The sequence below is a fragment of the Parasteatoda tepidariorum genome, chromosome 1 (genome assembly GCF_043381705.1).
Source record: "Parasteatoda tepidariorum isolate YZ-2023 chromosome 1, CAS_Ptep_4.0, whole genome shotgun sequence".
Taxonomy (NCBI): domain Eukaryota; kingdom Metazoa; phylum Arthropoda; class Arachnida; order Araneae; family Theridiidae; genus Parasteatoda; species Parasteatoda tepidariorum.
In genome coordinates, this window is record NC_092204.1 from 9,857,297 (window position 1) to 9,879,727 (window position 22,431).

The 22,431-nt window shown below is 32.4% G+C and overlaps 1 protein-coding gene across 1 annotated transcript in view; it reads left to right on the forward strand.

Annotated features, from left to right (window-relative positions):
• The window catches only part of LOC107439040 (very long chain fatty acid elongase AAEL008004), a gene marked incomplete in the record, with an annotated part of 47,778 nt that extends 27,005 nt beyond the window's left edge, over positions 1–20,773 (forward strand). The window contains 5 exon segments of the mRNA XM_071186435.1: positions 632–712; positions 2,141–2,197; positions 4,756–4,861; positions 7,174–7,310; positions 20,523–20,773. Of these exon segments, the coding sequence (XP_071042536.1) occupies positions 632–712; positions 2,141–2,197; positions 4,756–4,861; positions 7,174–7,310; positions 20,523–20,756 (615 nt within the window).
• Between the last annotated feature and the right edge of the window lie 1,658 nt (positions 20,774–22,431).

The window sequence follows — 22,431 nt, forward strand, 5'->3', positions numbered from 1 at the left end:
TATGCAAGAATGCCATCAGAGTGTTAATACAATTTGCATCAACGTATTTATGTGAAACTGGATTTAGCAAACTAGTTTCAATAAAAACTAAATACCACTCGCGTTTAAAACCTGAAGATGATATGCGAATTGCAATTAGCAACATACATCCAAACATCGATGAGATAATTAGAAACTTGCAGCCACATACATCTCATTAAAGGGCAATTTACTGATTTTTGTGTTATACAAAAAGTATTTTCTTAAAATTATAAATAAAATTAATATGAGTAAAATATGATGATGTTTTTATTCGATGAAACGAAAGAAATGCTCGAAATATACATCGTATTTGTGAACATTTATCTCTAGGGGTCGCCAAAAATTTTCTCTCTACAAAAGGGGTCGCGGTCGAAAAAAGTTTGCGCACCACTGCCCTACACGATGTATAACGGCGGAGGGCGCGGCGGCGTATCTCAAGACTACAGATATAGTCATTTTCATAGGTGTCCAAATACTTATTGGTAGATAGTGTATAACAATAATGCTAAAACTGACCTTTTTCGATGTATCTTTTCGGTGTACCTTTTGCTAATGCATGAGTTGTGTTGCGTAATGCTTTAACAACTGTTTTTTTTTAAAAACATTTCAGTTAGGTAGATTAGGTTGGTTTACGAAATATAATTGGAGATGTGAGTCTATTGATTATTCAAACAGATACGAAGCTGTAAGGGTAAGTTACATCTTTATAAACTTTTTAACAACAATTTCTTTTTTATTTATTAGCCACTTCTACTGTTAAAACATTTAGAATACACTTATTGAGGGGGGCCGTGGTGGTTCAGGGGATGGAGTGCTCGCCTCCCAATGAGGTGAACCGGGTTTGAATCCCAGCGACGGTTGGTCGATTCAAATTCTGCATCCTCATTGGTAAAATATCCTCAGTGGTAGACGGATCATGGGACAGAGTCCTCTTGCCATTAACCTAACTATGGGAGGTCTTCGTGGTTTTCCTCTCTATGTAACGCAAATGCTGGTTAGTTCCATCAAAATGTCTCTCTCCCCCCCCGAAAGCAAACTTCTCCCAATACTTGATCCAGGAGTTCGCTTGTCTTCTGGATAGGGTCCAAAATTACAGGGCTATAGTGGTGAACATCGGTAGTTGTAAACTCAAAATTGGGTCGTCTGCTCAACGGCGGTTATAAAATTTAATAAAGTTTACCTTCTGGATAATTAGTTCACCGCTGAATTACATTATTGAATAGCAAAGAGGAAACTGGTTTTTTGAAGCAACAAAGCTTGCAGCTCAAAGTTCGGAAAAAGTAGTAACTAACGCTCAGAGGGTTAAAGAGTTGTAAAGCTTTTTTAAAAAAAATTAATAGCTATGAAAATTGCTATTTTCTCATTTATTTCACATATTTTATCAAATTATGGTTACATAGTATTCTAAGAGTCTAAGAGATATAACACAATTTTAAAATTATGGACAATTTAACCGAAACGTAAATCTGAAAGTTACTTATAGGACTTGTATTCTGCCGTGCGTAACAACGTGGAAAAAAACTCGAAAAACAACGTAAGTGCTTTACGATTGATTCCGAGAAAAGTGGCTTGACATCTTCTCTCCTTCGATTGCTAATGAATGAACGCTAAAATAGAAAATAAAAAAAAGAAAGCAACATTTATTCATGACTTTTTTTGTTGTCATATGTAGCTTATAATATGAGGATATCAAATATGCAAAAATCTCAATTTTGAATTTTTTGCCCCTACGTTGATTTTTTCAATTACAGGGCAGTATTGTCATAATGCCCCTAAACTAGTTTAATTTTATTACATCAATTTTTAACAATGTTACTTTGAGGTCATGAACTGATGATCTTGAGTTCGTGCAATTAAGTTTTAGTTATTATCGTTTTTGACATATGTTTATTCATTCACTTGACTTGGTTCACAATATCTTGAGTTTTTAGCAAAAAATGTGTTTGTTCCTTAAATTTTGCATATGAGAGCATTTTAATTTAATAAGCATAAATGCAATTATTTTATTTTGAATAAACCCATAAAAATAAAAGCTGATTAACATATTTTTGCAATAATAATATATTTGAATTAAAATATTATGAAAAAAGTCTTATTTTATTTATTGTTTTTACCATAGATTGCTGAAGTGTGTTGGATATGTTTCCTTGTCAAGTTTCTGGAATTCTTAGACACTGTAAGTGAAAGCTTTCGCTTTGAATAATTTCAAGTTTTTATTTGAATTTTTAACTTCGATTTTTAAATTGTTGATGTGTTGCAAATTCCGCGCAACACAAAATGTAAAATGTCTTCTAAAAAAGTGTCTAGTGTTTTTTTGCACGGCAGTACTATATTGCATCGACGTGAAGTTAACTAAAAAAGTTGTGATCGTCTTATTACGGTCACTGGATACCCATTGGTCAAATGTTTTTTTCTTTCTGGATTGACTCAGTTAAACATTTCAATATCATGGGTTGCAAAAACTGTCTCAATTGATGTTTGTCATCGGATTGGTTTTCACATCCTGCCTATGTACGTGTTTCAAGACGTCACAAAATACTTCTCCTTCTTCAGTTTTCCTATTTATATTGAAATCACCGTCAAGCCAGTCATTATACGTTAATAAAATAATAAAAAGAATGTAAAAATACTTGAAATTATTATTATGTAAATACATTAAAAATGCCTGTTAGCGAAAATAAAAAGAAAAACAGCAGTGGTCGCCATAGCAACGCTTGCAATGACTACGCATGCGCACTGTTTACTATTACTTTTGAACACAGCTGAAAAGTGTGTGCACGCCATCAAATCTAAACCAAGACCCATTTTGCCAATGTGAAAAAAAAAACGCTTTCTCTGATGAAAACCTCGAAAATGCCGGTTTTTACTCAATTGAAACTGCTTGAAAATGTGTAAAAAGATTTCAAATTGTTCTAAGTGGTATCGGGGAGTAATTATTAAATAAATATAAATCCAGAATTTACTACCCAAAGTTTTTTGTCATAGAAAGCCTTGTTATGCCATTATTAGTGATTTTTGAAAACTTCCCAACATTCCTCTGCACGCTTCTCCCTATTTTGGGGGGAAATAGGATGATTTAAGGGAATTATTTTGCAATTAAATTAATTTGTCTATTATTAATTATTTCAAATAATTTTAACACCATTTTTTAAAATTTTGTACTAGAAATTAAATTCCTGTATACGGAGTTCAGGGAAATTGTTTCTTAGCAGCAATGGGAAAATGAAAAGTAAATTTCAATTTTGAAAGGAAAAAAAAATCACAGAATTTATAGTTTAATTTCATCTGAATGGCAGATTCTCTTATGAACTTTTATCTATACATTGACGGAGTATTAGTTCGATAATGGTTTCGTCATATATTAGAGTACATAAGAAAAAAATAACAGAATTTTTCGCATGTCTCGGTATAAAAAAAAATCATAAGTGTCTCCGCAATTATTTTGGGTGCACTTAATATTTCATTTTATTCTCTTGCGCAAAAAAATACAAAAAAATTAATAAAAATAATAAAATAAAATAAAATTTACATTTATTAAAAATAGATAAAATAAAAAAATTTTATTTTCGATATTTTGCTCAAAAATGATTTATATTATATAAAACGCTAATACGTATGTATCAATAAAACCGATGATATTTCTTTTCTCGCGTTGGCAACAGTTTTCATTTTTAATTGATAGGCTTCGGCGCGCAAGAGCACGTAGTGAGCATCATATGTCTAATCGGGTGAATTCTCACCGAATTATCAAAACAATTCTCACAAAATTATCTTCATCGAAGCCAATGCTTTACATCAGGCGTTCAGTACTATTTCATATTGTTTACAACACATGGTTTTAGCCTTCTGGTGGGAAAGACTTTAAAACAAAACTTACAACAGTTACTTTTCTCAACAACTGAAATTTAGAATAGTGTGATTAAGAAAAATATGTGAACTGTTTGCAATTTCAAATTAATATTGAAATGCACAGGTTTAGAATTTTCAACAGTGAAAAGTTTTCGGAACTTCAGTGTTCAAAAAAGTATACAAAAGCTAGACGTTAAGAACGTATCCAATGAGCGAGCAAAGCGAGCATCGGATTGCGAAGCAATCTGAAATGAACTGCGAAAGCAGTTCCGGGGATTGGCGAGCGCCAGTGAGCAGGGAGCGAAGCCTCCTAGTAAATTGTTAAACTTGCGGGAAAAAATACCCCGCTGTCAGCTGCTCAATTCACAGCAAGAATGCAACTATAGAATTGAAATTTGACATGCAGATACGGCGATTTTCGTAACACGAGCTTTTTTCTTTAAATTCCAATTTATTCGATAGTTATTTAAATTTTAAATGCTTTATTTGCAAATTTTTCTCAGCTGGCTTGCTTCCCGCCATGCTTTGGTTTGTTGCCCAAAAACTAGAAACTTGAAAAACATGAAAAAGGAAATATTCGCTACTAAAACAGTAAATGTGAAATAAAAAATCTAAAAAAAAATATTTCATTCAGAAAATGTTCAAGATTCCATCGTATAAATATTTTTAGAAGCATAAAGAAATTGTGGTGTGCTTATTTTTATTATTTATTTATATTTTGGAAAATATGGGTTACTCATTTAGAGGTTGTTTAACAAAATTGATATCGTATGTGCTACATCTTATTTTAAATATTAAATTTAATTTTATGATAATTAAGTGAGTAATAGTTAAGGAATTGGTTTTTGTATTAACATGTTTAACAGTTTCGATAATAATTTGCAGGTATTTTTTGTACTCAGAAAGAAGAACTCTCATATTAGTGTGCTCCACGTGTTTCATCATTCGTTAGTTCCTATAACAGTATGGATTGGCATTAAATATGGAGCAGGTAATCATCATTTAAACTTACATATTGGTTTTTCATACAGGAAAAGAATTTCAATCCTCTATTTAAATTGATATTTGTGATTAAAACTTCAGTTTTCCTAAAACCGTGTAAAAATTTACCTTTAAATTTTTACTACTTTCTTTGATTCATGTTAATATGAAATTTTTGGGATTTAAAATACTTTTTTTAGATTTTTTTTTGTTCTCTTTTATTAAAAATGCCGTTCTTGAAAGCCACGAGAATAGTCACCTTTAAGAACTCATAGGGGCCACGTACCTGAGGCAGACCCCCTAATAGATGGCTCAACTACATCGAAAATGATTTGAAAACCCTAAAGATTAGAAATTGGAAGAGAGTTGCCATGGATAGATGGAGCTGGCGTTTGTCAGCTGTTGAGGCAGCCAAGATCTGCAAGGGGCTGTTGCGCTGACGAAGAAGAAGTTCTTTAAATTATTATTACTATTGTAAAAATTTCCACTTCATTGGGTTTCCAATTCATTCTTCGTTTTACTTTTTTCAGAAATGATTGAAATTAATTATTGTGATAAAATAGTTCGTCTGATTTCGTAACTTTAAATATGGCTATCACTAATTTATTTGCTTATTTTGAGTTTAGTATGATTAAACAGGCTTTCTCAAGATAACAAACACGTGTCTTTTAATATTTTCGTTCTGGCTTGAAATTTTCGAGCTACCTCCAATTAAAACAATTTGTACCTTATCTTCATTTGGAGAATTATAACACCATCTGTAGACCCGAAATTTTTTGGGTCTGCAGATTGTTTACTCATTTTTACAAAATTGTATAATATTACTCACACGATAGTATGATTAGTAAGCCATAATTATTTGATATTAGATTGAAAAAAATGAAACGCTCCATAACCCATAATTAACGACAAAAGAGCCAGACTCAAATGATCTGCATTTGTAGAATCATTATCAGAAACTAAAAGCACATAAAATATTTCATTATTTTATTCTACGCCGGAAAAGTTTAGAAGACTGAAATTTTTTTTAAATGATTGTTCAAAAACTGAAATAGTTTTGAAGCATGAAAAAATTGAGAGCTCAAACTCCGGTAAGGCACAGCTCCGGAAAAAGCGAGATGTTTTCTTCTAGCAAAGTATAGCTGTACAGTATTGTACCAAGCACAGTATTGTTGACTACTCAAAACTCTTTCTCCTCTGCCACCCATCCCATGCTTTTCTAGATTTTCTTTCTATCCTTTAGACTTTACTGAGCAATGTGCTTATTTCTTCCAAATTTCACTTCTTTATGTCACCTCATGTCCTTGTATTTCATGAAGAATGGATAAAGGGTCACTTCCGCCTCAGGCACCCAGGCCAAACCATTATGACTGGCTGACTGCAGATTCATTCTAAATTCAGGTACAAGGTTCAAAACCAATTTAAAACTTAAAGTGAATTCAGGTAAACTTATAGTAAACCATGGAGTGTCAAATACTGAAATATTGTTTAAAGTGCAAATATGTAGTTTATGGCAGGATTCCTGTGGATTACGCTGTAGGAAAATTTAGTGGCCCTGTGTTTCACGTAATTCTGCATTGTTAGATATTCATCGGTGAAAAATGGTTAAATAACAATTTATTGAATGGTTATTTTACCATACTTAATCGAAACAGTCCAATAACCAGAAATGAAATGGTAATCAAACTGTAAAGTTTGAGAAAAATTGTTTATTAACTGCTTTTACCTAATACGGTTAAACAACCAGAATTTTATCGCAACAACTAGAACCACATAATAAAGCTACTTAGTTCTTTGCAACTGCGTATATATCATAGCCGAGCGGGCTTATCTGTCAATCTCATAATATCGGCAGAACTGGAGTTCTAGTCCTAGTGTTCACACTACAATGTTTTCTCCATTCCCTTCACATGAAGAATTTCCAGTGTCCGACACTCTCCAATGCCCATTACTTTACGAAAAGCCGAGCTTCTATGTCTAGTTAAATAATTAAATTTTTATTTACGTTTTGAAAAAATGCTAGTTGGGAATGGTTAAAAAACCGTATAGTATTCGTGGTTTTGTAACCATACTTTTCATAAATGGTTTCAAAACGATAAGAGGAAAAAAATGTTCTTTACCGTAAACTTTACGGTTAATCGGATGGACAGACAGGTGCCAGTTATTTTACCATAATTTTAGAATGAAAATTTTAACAGTGTGTACAAATTTTGATCTTGAGTGTACTCTATTTTCTTAAATTTTCTAAGAATTTCTCTCTATAGTAAAAGATTCTCTTTTTCTTTAATTCATTATGTTATTGATTGTTAAATATTATTTCAGGAGGATACAACACAATCTTTCCTTTGTTGAATTCATTTGTGCATGTTTGGATGTATTTATATTATGGGTTAGCCGCTTTCGGACCCTCACTTCAGAAGTATTTATGGTGGAAGAAATACTTGACAAAGTTACAAATGGTAAGTTGTAGTTTTTTTTAACAAAAAAGGTAAAAAGAGGGAGAAAGTAAAAAAAGAAAGAATTCTGGATAGCTTTTAATGTAATGATTGTTGTTGTTGTTTCTAATGCCACTTGCCACACAGCAAGCCTGCTTGGCGAAACCGAGCAAATTTAAGGCAGAGGGTGCGCTTCTTGTTTTTAGTGGCGCCATCTACGGCCAAGAATTAGCTTTCAGCCACGCACACGTCACACCCGTTTATAGGGCGGATCCATTCATACATCCATTCATTCATCCACAGATCGTAATTTTTGACCTGGATCAGAGAACGATCGGTCTCCAATCCAGTACTCCCAGAGGTATTGATTTGTTATGGGAACATGGAGGACTTTGCGACTCGACAGATTTAACGTGCATCAGTCACCATTTACTACATAGGGAGTCTTCGGCCGGCGGGGTTCGAACCCACGAACTTTCGGACATGGGCCTAGCGCCCTACCGACCAGGCTATCCCGGCCAAATAATGATCGCATTTTCACGAATTAGGACTGAATCGTAATGGTTCAAAACGGTAAGGTCAAATATGCTAAGTAGTGCAGACGACATTTATTCTAAAAATTTTAAGTTACGGAATCAGACACAAAAACGTATACTTTCTCTGAAAAAACATTAATTTTTTCGATGAATTTCTGACCCCCCCCCCCAAAATATAAACTAAAAACTGCAATCTGGGAGGCATGGTCCCCATAGTTCGGTCAGGAGAGCAGCTCAAAGTTTGCACTCCTTAATGTTAATTTTACTTTTTGCGTATTTCGAGAACTTTTTAAGTGAATTGAAAAAATTTTCACACCGTTACAAATTTTTTTTTTTATCGAAAGAAAATTCCATGAAATTTTTTAATTTTTTATGAATGTTTATTAATTGTTTTATTATTTTATTTAATAATGGCCGAAAAAAACTATGAATCGTAAGGTATGCAAATTTTTACATCATTTAAAATAATGCAATTTATGTAACAAAGTAAAAAAAAAAAAAAAAAAAAAAAAAAAAAAAAAAAAAAAAAAAAAAAAAAAAAAAAAAAAAAAAAAAAAAAAAAAAAAAAAAAAAAAAAAAANGTAAATGTGAAATAAAAAATCTAAAAAAAAATATTTCATTCAGAAAATGTTCAAGATTCCATCGTATAAATATTTTTAGAAGCATAAAGAAATTGTGGTGTGCTTATTTTTATTATTTAATTATATTTTGGAAAATATGGGTTACTCATTTAGAGGTTGTTTAACAAAATTGATATCGTATGTGCTACATCTTATTTTAAATATTAAATTTAATTTTATGATAATTAAGTGAGTAATAGTTAAGGAATTGGTTTTTGTATTAACATGTTTAACAGTTTCGATAATAATTTGCAGGTATTTTTTGTACTCAGAAAGAAGAACTCTCATATTAGTGTGCTCCACGTGTTTCATCATTCGTTAGTTCCTATAACAGTATGGATTGGCATTAAATATGGAGCAGGTAATCATCATTTAAACTTACATATTGGTTTTTCATACAGGAAAAGAATTTCAATCATCTATTTAAATTGATATTTGTGATTAAAACTTCAGTTTTCTTAAGACCGTGTAAAAATGTACCTTTAATTTTTTACCACTTTCTTTGATTCATGTTAATATGAAATTTTTGGGATTTAAAATCCTTTTTTCAGATTTTTTTTGTTCTCTTTCATTAAAAATGCCGTTCTTGAAAGCCATGAGAATAGTCACCTTTAAGAACTCATAGGGGCCACGTCCCTGAGGCAGACCCCCTAATAGATGGCTGAACGACATCGAAAATGATTTGAAAACCCTAAAGATTAGAAATTGGAAGGGAGTTGCCATGGATAGATGGAGCTGGCGTTTGTCAGCTGTTGAGGCAGCCAAGGTCTGCAAAGGACTGTTGCGCTGACGAAGAGGAAGTTCTTTAAATCATTATTACTATTATTAAAATTTCCACTTCATTGGGTTTGCAATTCATTCTTCGTTTTACTTTTTTCAGAAATGATTGAAATTAATTATTGTGATATGATAGCTCGTTTGATTTCGTAACTTTAAATATCGCCTTCACTAATTTATTTGCTTATTTTGAGTTTAATATGATTAGACAGGCTTTTTCAATATATCAAACATGCGTCTTTTAATATTTTCGCCCTGACTTGAAATTTTCGAGATACCTCTGATTAAAACAATTTGTACCTTATCTTCATTTAGCGATTATAACACCATCTGTAGACCCAAAATTTTTAGGACTGCAGATTGTTTACTCATTTTCACGAAATTGCATAACATTACTCACACGATAATATGATTAGTAAGCCACAATTATTTGATATTAGATTGGGGTTGGGGAGATAGGCTGCATAACCCATAATTAACGACAAAAGAGTATAATAATTATCTGTATCTGTAATAATTATTTCTATTGGTAGAATCAGTCAGAAACTAAAAGCGCATAAAATATTTCATTATTTTATTCTACACCTGAAAAGTTTAGGAGACTGAAAAAAATATTTAAATGATTGTTCAAATACTGAAATAATTTTGTAGCATGGAAAATTGAGAGCTCAAACTCAAGGAAAAGCATAGCTCCGGAGCATTAGAAGCTTTAGTGTCCCTGACCAAAATTCTGAAAAGGAAAAGAAAAAGGATTACTTCTTTCTTGAAAATCTATCGCAGTAAAAAAGAGAGTTATTTTTCAAAAATGTTAAATTCACCCAGTTCACAAGTGTTTCGTGGACGCTATACTGAGGGGTAAATCAGTCATGGCAAATTCTCTCTCACCTGCATAAGCCCTGTAGCAGAAACCATCCAGCATGTCAGCATATTATTACAGCATCTGCAGATTTTTTTTAAAGCGAACATCTAAATGAAGAAAAAATAACTGTGTGTGTGGGAAAGAATCCTTTTTAAAACATCTCTTAATTTACTTCACTGTAAAAATTATCCCGAAACTTTCCTGAATTTATGGGCAGCTACGGTGCATTCAAAAGCGTTTATGGAAACCTGTTTCTGTAATTAATGCCCAGAAACATTTCGGCAGTATTTCAGAAATATTTCATGTCATTTCCAATCGTTTTGTAATTATTGTTTTTAATGTTTTGAACCGTTTTTAAATATCTCGGAAACCTCTTGTTGTTACCCGCATATCTACTATGCCCAATGTCATCGATCTAAGGGTATCTCAAGATACAAAAAACATGTCTTATATACTGGTGAATTGAAATTTAATAGTTGTAGTGGTAGCTACGATTCACTCTGAAATTGAATTGGTGTCAATACGATTCAGTTTCGCGCAGCATGTCCTCTCTGGACCTTGTGCCATTAAATCTTACATTCAATTCAATTCAATTCAATTCAATTCAACGATTCAGTTTCCTAAGTTTGGAAATAAATGTTTCTCAATTGATCGAGAAAACGTGATATTAAATGAAGTTCGCTGAGATTTCCAGAAACATTTCTGTTGAGTCAAAATTAGTTTTTGAAATATTTTACAGTGTTGTTTCTAATGAAAATTAAAAGAGCTGAAATTGAATGAAGACCTCAAAGAATAAAAATTAAAAACAAATCTATCTATTACTTGATTACACACTTTACTCTAACGTGATTTATTCCATTTTTACACTTTGTAAAATTCAACATAAGCTTAACAAAAATTTTTGTGTACAACTTTTAAGGGCCTTATATTGGAAAACTTTGCTACGTGTCTTTTAGTTTAAGCTGAAATTATCTGTCAGAGGGCGTTGAGGACACAGGTGAATTTAGGTTTGTGAGGATTGTGCTGCAGATTCACTAATTCGAGACTTTTAGACACCTTGTCAGGTCACTTCCTCGCAGGTCATGTATGGTTTGTCTAAAATAAGAACTCCATACATTCGTCTGGACTTGTGGTGGTGGCTATGGTAACGAGGTAAGACTATTTCAATTAGGGGTGCGGGGCTACTGTTTTGGAGTGGTCTATTGTGTTAGTCCTTCAGTGAAGCTGCCCTCTCTAAAATGCGCCAGTCTTGTTTCCATAGCACCAGACGGCCTCAGACTTGGTGGCGGGAGGATTTCTTAGCTTAAACAGACTATACGATAAGTTCTGAACACCAGTCAAGCTTTTTACCGTCCACCTTTAGGAGAAAAACAACTCGGGCCGTCACTGGTCCAATATTCACGAATCCTTGCTCAATAAGGGTTCAAATGACCGTTATTTCACCCATATTATCCCTATAAAGAAATTTCCGATTCACCCGAAAGTTCACAGCCATTTTATAGCCAATATCGGCCCTATATAGAATTGTCAGATTCATTCCATATTTTATATTCAGCCAATATTTTATTATTCAGCCAATATCGGCCTCATATTGACTCTATATAAGCTGATAGTGGCCCTCTATAGGACCAATATTTTATTTTATTTTTTAACCGTCGTTGAACAGCAGACCCAATTTTATGGGTTTACGACAACTAATGTTCAACTCCGAAGTTTTGTAATTTTGAACCCAATCCAGAGGACAAGGGAACTTCTGGATCGAGTATTGGGAGAAATATGCCTTCGTGGAGGACTTTTTGATGGAGCTAACCAGCATTTGCGTTACATGGAGAGGAAGACCACGAGAACCTCCCACGGTTAGTCTGACGGCAAGGGGACTCTAACCCATGATCCGTCTACCACAGAGGATATTTCAGGTCAGCACTGTGATCGGTGCAAGCCGGATCGTATCGACTGGGATTCGAACCCGGTTCGCCTCATTGGAAGGCGAACGCTCTAACTCCTGAGCCACCGCGGCTCATAGTACCAATATTAAAAAATCTAGACTCATTCAATGTTGGTCTCTCGGTGCATGTTCATACAGGACTATATTGAGTCAATTATTCGCCCAACTGGGGCCAACGTTAAATTGTTGCTGGGGAAATCATACTGCCGTTATGATTCCTTCCTCCTTCGCGCGGTCTTCTGGAAGTCGTAAACTGATCAAATTTTTTTATGGCAAAAATTCAAGATGCTTCTAACCCTAATAAAATGAACACACTATGTAAACAGGCATTGTTGTAACGGATTGACCAAAAAGCGTGATTTCTGTGGCGGTATTCGGCAGTCCTCGCTGTCAAACTGTTTACGTTAGAACCCGTTTGTCCGTAGCAGTTATCCCAAGTAGGGGTCAGCAGTGAAGCCTTGTATATAAAATGTAAGAGAATTTAGTGAGATTAAATGTTTAAGAGTTAAAAGTCATTTTAAGTATTGAAATTCATTTAAAATTAAACATTCTTTTAGTTAAATTTTTAATTTTAACTTTAATTTCTTAAATAATTTTCAATAAAAATAGCTAACAATTTTAATTTACTTCTAAGAAAATATTTTAAAGGTTTTTCACGAATAAATAAGTAAATAAATTAAAGCTTCGTGTCCGTTTATTAAATAAAATAAATAAATAAATGAAATATACATGGTCCAGGCATAAAGAATATTTCGAAACATTTTTTTTAGAAATTTTAATTCACAAAACAAATTTTAAATGATATTAACCGCAGCTTTACATATTGAATATAAGTTTTGCTGTCGGTCGATAGGTTAAGCTAGTAGTGGATTTCTGGTGGTGTTGACTACCTCATTGCGAAAAGTATCTATCTAAAAAGCGAGATGTTTTCTTCCTGCCAAGTACAGCGGCACAGTATTGTACCAAGTACAGTATTGTTGACTACACAAAACTCTTTCTTCTCTGTCACCCATTCCATGCTCTTTTGGATTTTCTTTTTGTCCTTTAAACTTAACTGAGCAATGTGCTTATTTCTTCCAAATTTCACTTCGTTATGTCACCTCTAGATTTTACCTCATGTCCTTGTATTTCATGAAGAATGGTTAAAGGGCCGCTTCGGCCTCAGGCACCCAGGCCAAACCATTACGACTGGCTGACTGCAGATTCATTCTAAATTCAGATACAAGGTTCAAAAGTAATTTAAAGTTTAGAGAAAAATGAGTTTAGGTAAACGTATAGTAAACAATGGAGTTTCAAATGCTGAAATATTGTTTAAAGTGCAGGATTCCTGTGGATTAAGCTGTAGGGAAATTTAATGAACCTGTGTTACACGTAATTCTGCACTGTTAGAAATTTCTCGAAAAAAATGGTTAAATAACAATTTATTGAATGGTTATTTTACCATATTTAATCAAAACAGTCAAATAACGAGAAATAAAATGATAATGAAACTGTTAAGTTTGAGAAAAACTGTTTATTAACTGCTTTCACCTAATACCGTTAAACAACCAGAATTTTATCGCACCAACTAGGACCACCTAATAAAGCTACTCAGTTCTTTGCAACTGAGTACATATCATAGCTTAGCAGGCTTATCTGTCAATCTCATATGATCGGCAGAACTGGAGTTCGAGTCCTAGTGTTCACACTACAATATTTTCTACATTCCCTTCACATGAAGAATTTCCAGTGTCCGGCACTCGCCAAATCTCATTACTTTACGAAAAGCCGAGCTCCTATGTTTAGTTAAATAATGAAATTTTTATTTACGTTTTGAAAAAATGGTAGTTGTGAATGGTTAAAAAACCGTATAGTTTTGTATTCATGGTTTTATAACCATACTCTTTGTAAATGGTTTCAAAACCATGAAGGAAGCAAATGCTCTTTACCATAAACTTTAAGGTTAATCGGATGGACAGACAGGTGTCAGTTATTTTACCATAATTTTAGAATAAAAATTTTTACAATATGTGCAATTTTTGATCTTGAGTGTACTCTATCTTTTTAAAGTTTACTTAGAGTTTCTCTCTATAGTAAAATATTTTCTTTTTTTTTGTTGTTAATAATGTCATTTGTTAAATGTTATTTCAGGAGGATACAACACCATTTTTCCTTTGTTGAATTCATTTGTGCATGTTTGGATGTATTTATATTATGGGTTAGCCGCTTTCGGACCCTCACTTCAGAAGTATTTATGGTGGAAGAAATACTTGACAAAGTTACAAATGGTAAGTTGTAGTTTTTTTTTTCCACAAAAAACGTAAAAAGAGGGAGAAAGTAAAAAAAGAAAGAATTCCGGATAGCTTTTAATGTAATGATCGTTGTTGTTGCTTCTAATGCCACTTGCCACACTAGCAAGCCTGCTTGGTGAAACCGAGCAAATTTAAGGCAGAGGGTGCGCTTCTTGTTTGTCAGTGGCGTCATCTACGGCCAAGAATTCGCTTTCAGCCACGCACACGTCACACCCGTTTATAGGGCGGACCCATTCATTCATCCACAGATCGTAATTTTTGACCTAGATCAGAGAACGATCGGTCTCCAGTACCCCCAGAGGTATTGATTTGTTATGGGAACATGGAGGACTTTGGGACTCGACAAATTTAAAGTGCATCAGTCTCCATTTACTACACGGGGAGTCTTTGGCCGGATGGGTTCGAACCCACGAACTATCGGACATGGGCCTAGCGCCCTACCGACCAGGCTATCCCGGCCAAATAATGATCGCATTTTCACGAATTAGGACTCAATCGTAATGGTTCGAAACGGTTAGGTCAAATATGCTAAGTAGTGCAGACGACATTTATTCTAAAAATTTTAAGTTACGAAATCAGACACAAAAACGTATACTTTCTCTGAAAAAACATACATTTTTTCGATGAATTTCTGACCCCCCCCCCCAAAATATAAACTAAAAACTGCAATCTGGGAGGCATGGTCCCCATAGTTCGGTCAGGAGAGCAGCTCAAAGTTTGCACTCCTTAATGTTAATTTTAGTTTTTGCGTATTTCGAGAACTTTTCTAAGTGAATTTAAAAAATTTTCACACTCCTACAAATTTTTTTTATCTAAAGAAAATTCCATGAAATTTTTTTATGAATGTTCATTAATTTCTTTATTATTTTATTTAATAATGGCCGAAAAAAACTTTGAATTCTAAGGTATACAAATTTTTACTTCATTCATGAGAACGCAATTTATATAACAAAATACAAAAATAGAACGAAGTCGGTCGAATACTTCCCGAGAAGTCAAAATTTTAAATATCTGACTTGTGCCCTGTACGTCACCCTATTTTATCAGATGCATTGAAATGAAAGTTCAACAATATTATCTTGCACATCATTTTCTTTTTGTTTATTTTTTTTTCTGTGGAAATTTTAAAGGGAGAGGAAACCAATAAAAAATTTCGTTCTTTTGAACATACATATTCAATCGATAAACCCAATTTGCTCTTGGAATTTTGTCGAACCCGAAAAAATATTACATAAATTTTATAAAAATATTATATGATAAGTAACATATGATCAAACTTTTTTTTGAACTAGACATATTTTCTTTCTTGATGAGTTTAATATAATTTAGCCTTTTCAAATAAATTGTTAATTTGAGAAATTTCATTTTTAAAAAATGGAACGCTATCACTTTTTACATATTTTATGCACAGATTCCACCAATTATATTATAAATAAAGATCATAATTTAATAACATTTCCATAATTATAAGACGTTTAGCATCTCTTAAAATGATTCACATTTAAATATCCATCTTATGAGAAGTGGCTAAATTTTAAACAAAGAATTTCGTTCTAGAATAAATAAACCTAATTTAGAATAACCTAATTTTATATACTTTAAAATAAGTATATATCCTTTAATGTTTAATGTTCTTTAATGTAAGTATTAAGATAGTATATAAGTTTTTTCAGCCACTAAAAATGCGGAACGAATTTTTAATCAAAAAGTTGTTAAGATGCCGTTTTTTCACAAACTTCAGTAAATTCTGATTAGAATAAACGGAATAAAAATTAGAATTTGCTAAAATTGAGTTTTAAATTGTCAAAAATGCAGTAATTTCGCGGAACCCCTGGAGAATATCTACGGAACTCTCGGGTTCAGTTGGGAATTTCTGACTTAAAGCATTATATTTACCAGTTAATTAGCTTATTTGAGATCAGATCCTCGAACCAATAAGATTGAGTTCTGCGAAAATCCAATCATTAGATCAAAAGTTATACAGATTGAACCGTTTCCTATTTTGTGCTCTCTGCCTTTCTAGCAGAGGTAAAAATAATGTATTAATATTCCTAAAATTAAGTAACATTACTATAAATAATAATAACATCACTAGAATTAATTAATTTCACATCTTCGTTTGGCTTTTTATCTAAATCTAATCTAAATGTAAATATTTTGTGCTCTCAACTTTTTTGGCAAATGTTGAAATATTTTAATAATATTCCTAAAACTAAGCTACAATACTATAGATTATAATAACATTATTAGAATTAATTAATTAATTTCACATCTTTGTTTGGCTTTTTATCTAAATCTGATCTAAATGTAAATATTTTGTGCTCTCAACATTTCTAGCAAAAGTCAAAATATTGTATTAATATTCCTAAAATTAAACAACATCACTAGAAAGTACAATAACATTATTATAGAATAGATAATATTACGGAATGACATTAAAACAGAATTAATTCATTTCACACCTTTGTTCGGCTTTTTATCTAAATAAGAATATCTTTGTAGACTTATTACGCAGAAAGCTAAATTATTACATGAAACATATCATTGGTGAAAATTATGCAGTTAGGGGGTATTATATATTTATAGCACACATTACATTGTTCTGTAGAACGTTGGCACGTGAAAGCAGGGCGTGTTTGATATGTATTGGCACGAAGTTCGGTCGTTCTTGGCACACAATGCGTTTTGATTCTTTCTCTCCAATGGAACGCCCAAAAGTGACATCAGTATGTAGATGAATTTTTTATGTTCACTTTTGATGAGGTTTTCCAAATTAATTGTACTTGTATCTTGGATTATAAGATATACTATTTATGGGATTAAGAAAAAACATTGTTAGCTTTACTTAAAAAAGTAATAAAAAAATTAAATAAATTATACCTCGGTTAAAAGCTTGGCAGTAATTATCCAGTAAAATTTTTGACCTAATAATCTAATTTTCATTCATTTTTGAATGGCTGCGCAAAATTGTATCGTTCAGATTGTAAAGGATTAGATAATAATAGTGTTCACTCAATTATTCCGCTTATTGTATAGATTCGTTAATGTTTCTCAAAATTGAAACTCGATATTTACGATGCTTGTGCAATTTTCGGCTATTGTTTTAGTTACTTAAAAAAATAGTAAAAAAATTAAGTAATTGATACCTCGGTTAAAAACTTGGCAGTAATTATCCAGTACAATTTTTGACCTAATAATCTAATTTTCATTCATTTTCGATAGCTGCATAAAAGTGTTTTGTTGAGATTATAAAGGATTAGATAACAATCTTGTTAACTCAATTATTCCAATTATTGTAAATTTTTTATGTTTCGCAAAATTGAAACCTGACATTAACGATGCCTGTGCAATTTGCGACCATTGTTTTAGTTGCTTAAAGAATATTAAAAACATAAATAAATGATACATCAGTTAAAAACTTGGCGGTAATTATCCTGTACAGTTTTTGACCTAATAATCTAATTTTTATTCGTATTTGAATAGCATCGTTAAGATTATAGAGGATTAGATAACAATCCTGTTCCCTAAATTATTTCAATTGTTGTATATTTTTAATGTTTTTCAAAATTGAAATCCGATATTAGCGATGCCTGTGCAATTTTCGAATATTGTTTTACTTAGTTAAAAAAATAACAAAAAAATTAAATAATTGATACCTCAGTTAAAAACTTGGTTGCAATTATCCAGCACAATTTTTGACCTAAATATATAATTTTCATTCATTTTCGAATAACTGCGTAAAAGTGTATTGTTGAGATCGTAAAGGATTAGATAACAATTAGTTCACTCAATTATTCCATTTAGGCGGGGTTTTTTTCTTCACGTCTTTGAAAGTTAAAACCTGAAAAAATAATAATATCATGTCTTTTATTTTCTAATAATAAAACTTTGATTAGTTTTTATTTTATTTAAGTTTCCAATAGATGCTTATAAGCATATTTTTTAATAAGTTATGTAAGTTTTTTCAAATTCTATCCACAAAATTATTTAAATTAAATTAAGTATTATGTTTTTTTTAACGTTTCCCAAAACTGAAACCCGATATTAACCATGGTTCTGCTGTTTTGCACCAGTATCGTCTGTACTAATTAATTGCCATATTTGAGGTCAGTTCCTCGAACTAATGAGATTCATGAGTTCTAGAACGTGAAAATCCGATTATTTGATCAAAAGTTATTCAATGTGTTGGGTTTTTTTCTTCCTGCAATGCACATCACTCTCCTCTTATATTTCTCGCTGATTTATTATAAGGATTGTTTTGCGAAGGACGGTTTTCAAGGAAAAAATTAATTAGTGATTTAAACTTAGGGGAAATTGAAAATCAAACATAATACTCTAGTTTTCCTCTAGAATGTTTTTTATGTCATTTTTTTTTTCAGACAGCAGCATGACTTGAAGGCGTGACTAAATGAAACATGCGTGCTTAAGTAATGAGGAAATATTTTGGTTTTAGAATGTTTTTAGACTCCTACGTTATAATTTCATTTGCTGCTAATTTCAGTTTGGTGTTACACAGATAGAAAAGTGAACACGAGAAACACGAAGAAAGTCAAGAAAAACAATAACTTTCATTTATTGCGCATAAACTGCAAGTAAACAGAACTCATTAGATAAGTTCAAAATGAAGGATAAAACAAAAGAAAATTATAGACATATGAAAAAAAAGGGGGAGGGAAATAATAATGAAAAAAAAAAAACAGCTGATTAAAATAAATAAAAAAAAAGTATGAAATTGTTTTTAAAAAAAAAGGAAAATAAAAGATATAATCTTTTCATCAGCCCACACGATTATATCAGCAAAAAAGAGTGCTTTCTGATATTGTATCAATATAGCCAAAGCAAAATATATTAATACAATAGTGTGAGGAGCACTCAAAAATATTTTTTTTCNTAAAAAAAAGTATGAAATTGTTTTAAAAAAAGAACGGAAAGTAAAAGATATAATCTTTTCATCAGCCCACACGATTATGTCAGCAAAAAAGAGTGCTTTCTGATATTGTATCAATATAGCCAAAGCAAAATATATTAATACAATAGTGTGAGGAGCACTGAAAAATAATTTTTTACAAAAATTGCAACAAATAAAATAGAACACTTATTGCGTTCTATTTTATAAACGAAATAATAAAAAAATGAATAAATAAATAAAAATAAAAAGTAAAAATTATAAAATATTTGTATTTTTTTATTATTTTTCTTTTCCCCCTTGTTTCCTATATATATATATATATATATATATATTCACATTCTGTGCTTAGTCTATTCCGGAGCACAAAATTATCACTGGCCAGTGGTAATTAAATATTCAAGACTGGTGAATACGTTTAATCTCTTGAAAAAGTTACAGTGCGGTACATTTTGAATATAATTTACGAAAAACCGGACCTAATGACGTAGGGGTGGCCTCAAACATGCAAATTAATTAGTTCAAACGCTATTTTATATTACGAAATCAGACACAAAAACGTACTTTCTCTGAATAAACATACTTTTTTCCCCCTACGGATTTGGATTTCTGACCCCCCAAAATATAGGGGGTGGCAGTAATCTGGGAAATAGGGTCCCAATACTTCAGTCAGAAGAGCGGACCAAAGTTTGAACCCCTTATTGCCAATTTTACTTTTTGCGTATTTCGCAGTTTCTCGAGAACTTTTAAAGAGAATTGGAAGATTTTTGCTCTTAATTATAAAATTCATTTGTCCGAAGATAATTTCATCCAAAAAATAGTAAAATTTACTAAAATTTATATTTTCCCTAAAAATGTCTGTGGATAAACGAATTTTCTAATTGTGTGCAAATTTTTTTAAAATTCGCTTTAAGAGCTCTTGAGATATGGTGAAATACGGTTAGAGTAAGATTAGCATTAAACAAAACTCAGCGGCGCGACAGCCCTAGAGACGTTTAGATACTGAGACGTTTAGAGACTGAGGAAGGTTCTTGTTTGCAGAACTGAAACTATAGTCAATTCATGCACTTTCATTGTTGCTTTATTAAAATTTTTATTTGCTTTAGTCTAGATGGCACCCTTTCCCTTGTTAGACGCAGAAATGTTTTGTTTTATTATTACCCATATACCAAATTATGCTTTAAAGTTTTATAAAACCCGCCCACTTGAACATGTGTTGGTAAACGAGAGTAAGATCTAACTTTAAGCACTGCTTGTATGTCTCCTTTTCTTTTTTAAATAGTAAAATATTATTTTTTTCAGGTGCAGTTCATTATTGTGTTTGTTTATATGATTCAACTCTATGTGTATCCGACATGCCACGTGTCAAAAACTCTCATCATGATTAATTTATTCAAAGCCACTATATTTTTTCTCATGTTTTGGAATTTTTACTTGGTCTCCTATCGTCGAAAGGCGACCTCTTTGGAAAATATAGTTCAAGACTGTAATTCTCATATGGAGAGAATAATGAAAGAGCTGCAGAAACTGGAATAAATTTAATCTATTGGTTATGTCTTGATTTTTGATGTTTCCGACATAACTTCTGCATGGCACAGCCAAAATATTCATTAGGATCCCATAGAGTACAGTAAAGATGACTCAGAAATTGTCAACATCCCCCCCCCCCCAAAAAAAAAAATACTNCCCACAAAAAAAAAAAACTCTATCCAGGGTGAAGGTGTTAAATACTTAGGTAGTAGGTGCAGAATTAGTAGGTGCAAAACTGATAGCAGGTCTAATGATCTGACTGGCCAATCCTTTAAGCCAGTGGTTACCAACTGGCGACCCGTGGGCCGCATCCGGCCCGTAAAGCTTTTTTTGTGGCCCGCGAACTAAAAGATATTAGTTGACATTTTCTCGGACAATTTTCGTAAAAAATCTATATAAGTTTAAAATACTTTTTTTTTCTTAAAAAAAAAGAAGAAAAAAAAACTAATTTCTTCGTTTCTGTGAAATTTAACTTACCGACGGTGCGAAAAAAAATTTAATTTCTCAGGTTTTACATCCAAGAAAATATTTATTATTATTTGTAATTCAATACTTTTGTTTTAAACAATTTGATAAAAATCTGACAGTAATATTTAATGTTCCTTCAAACATAAAAGAGTCCTATATAAAATTTTGACAAAGTTGCGGCCCGTCAATTGACTGGTGTTTTTAATTGTGGACCCCGGTCTCATGTAAGTTGGAAACCCCTGCAAACGAATGGATTACCAGAAAATAGTCACCCAATTCTTCGCTGTCGTTCATTTGAAAGGAATCGTAACCTAATGTATCACATAAAAGACTATAAGATAGGGTTCCTAGACCTTAACCCTCATAAACCCTCTTTCAAATGCATGGATGAGTGCCCGGCTATCCAACCTGTGCATTCTATCAAAAATTCTATGCCATAGTAATCAATTTCTCACACATTAGAGGGCAGATATCAAGTCCATGGTTTTCTCCATGTAAAAGTATAAGTGAAAGTATAAATGAAAAAAAAAGTGGAGATGAAATCAAAAGTAGTAACTACGCAACGTATGAGTGACGTGTCTAAACTCGTATTTTATGAGGTATATGAAGCAACGTGATTATTATATTGATACAGAGACTTTAAAGGCGCATTTCTGCAAACTTGATAATTGAAAACTCAACAAGAACTAATAAATTGATAAACTGAAGTTATCTATTAAGCCATTGAAAAGTTGTAGTAAATATCACGTTTTAAATGATATTGCATGTATTGTTAAGGTATCCGGATGGGTTTAAAATAAATATTTTTTTAGCAGTCTCAGTTAAATTTTATTCTCAGTAAGCCTAAAAATATACAGGGTGGTCTTAAAATATATGTCAAAAATGTAAAGGTAGGTAGAGGGGACTTAAATAAGCATATTTCGTATAGGATTGTGTGTGCGGTAATGCCGCCTTGAGCCGGTAGGGAGCGCTGACGACTGCGGCGTATAAGAGCGCTTACTAGCTGGATTCCCGCACGGATCTCAAACAGCATGCATCGTTTCACCAATGTGGAGCTTGCCGACGTGCATTTCATGTATGGGGCTGCACAAGGAAACGAATTAGCTGCTCAGAGGATGTACAGTGAGCGTCAGAAATCACCTGGACGCTGTCTACGGCCAGCATTGGATAGGACGGGGTGGTCCAGTTCCCTGGCCACCGCGTTCTCCTGATA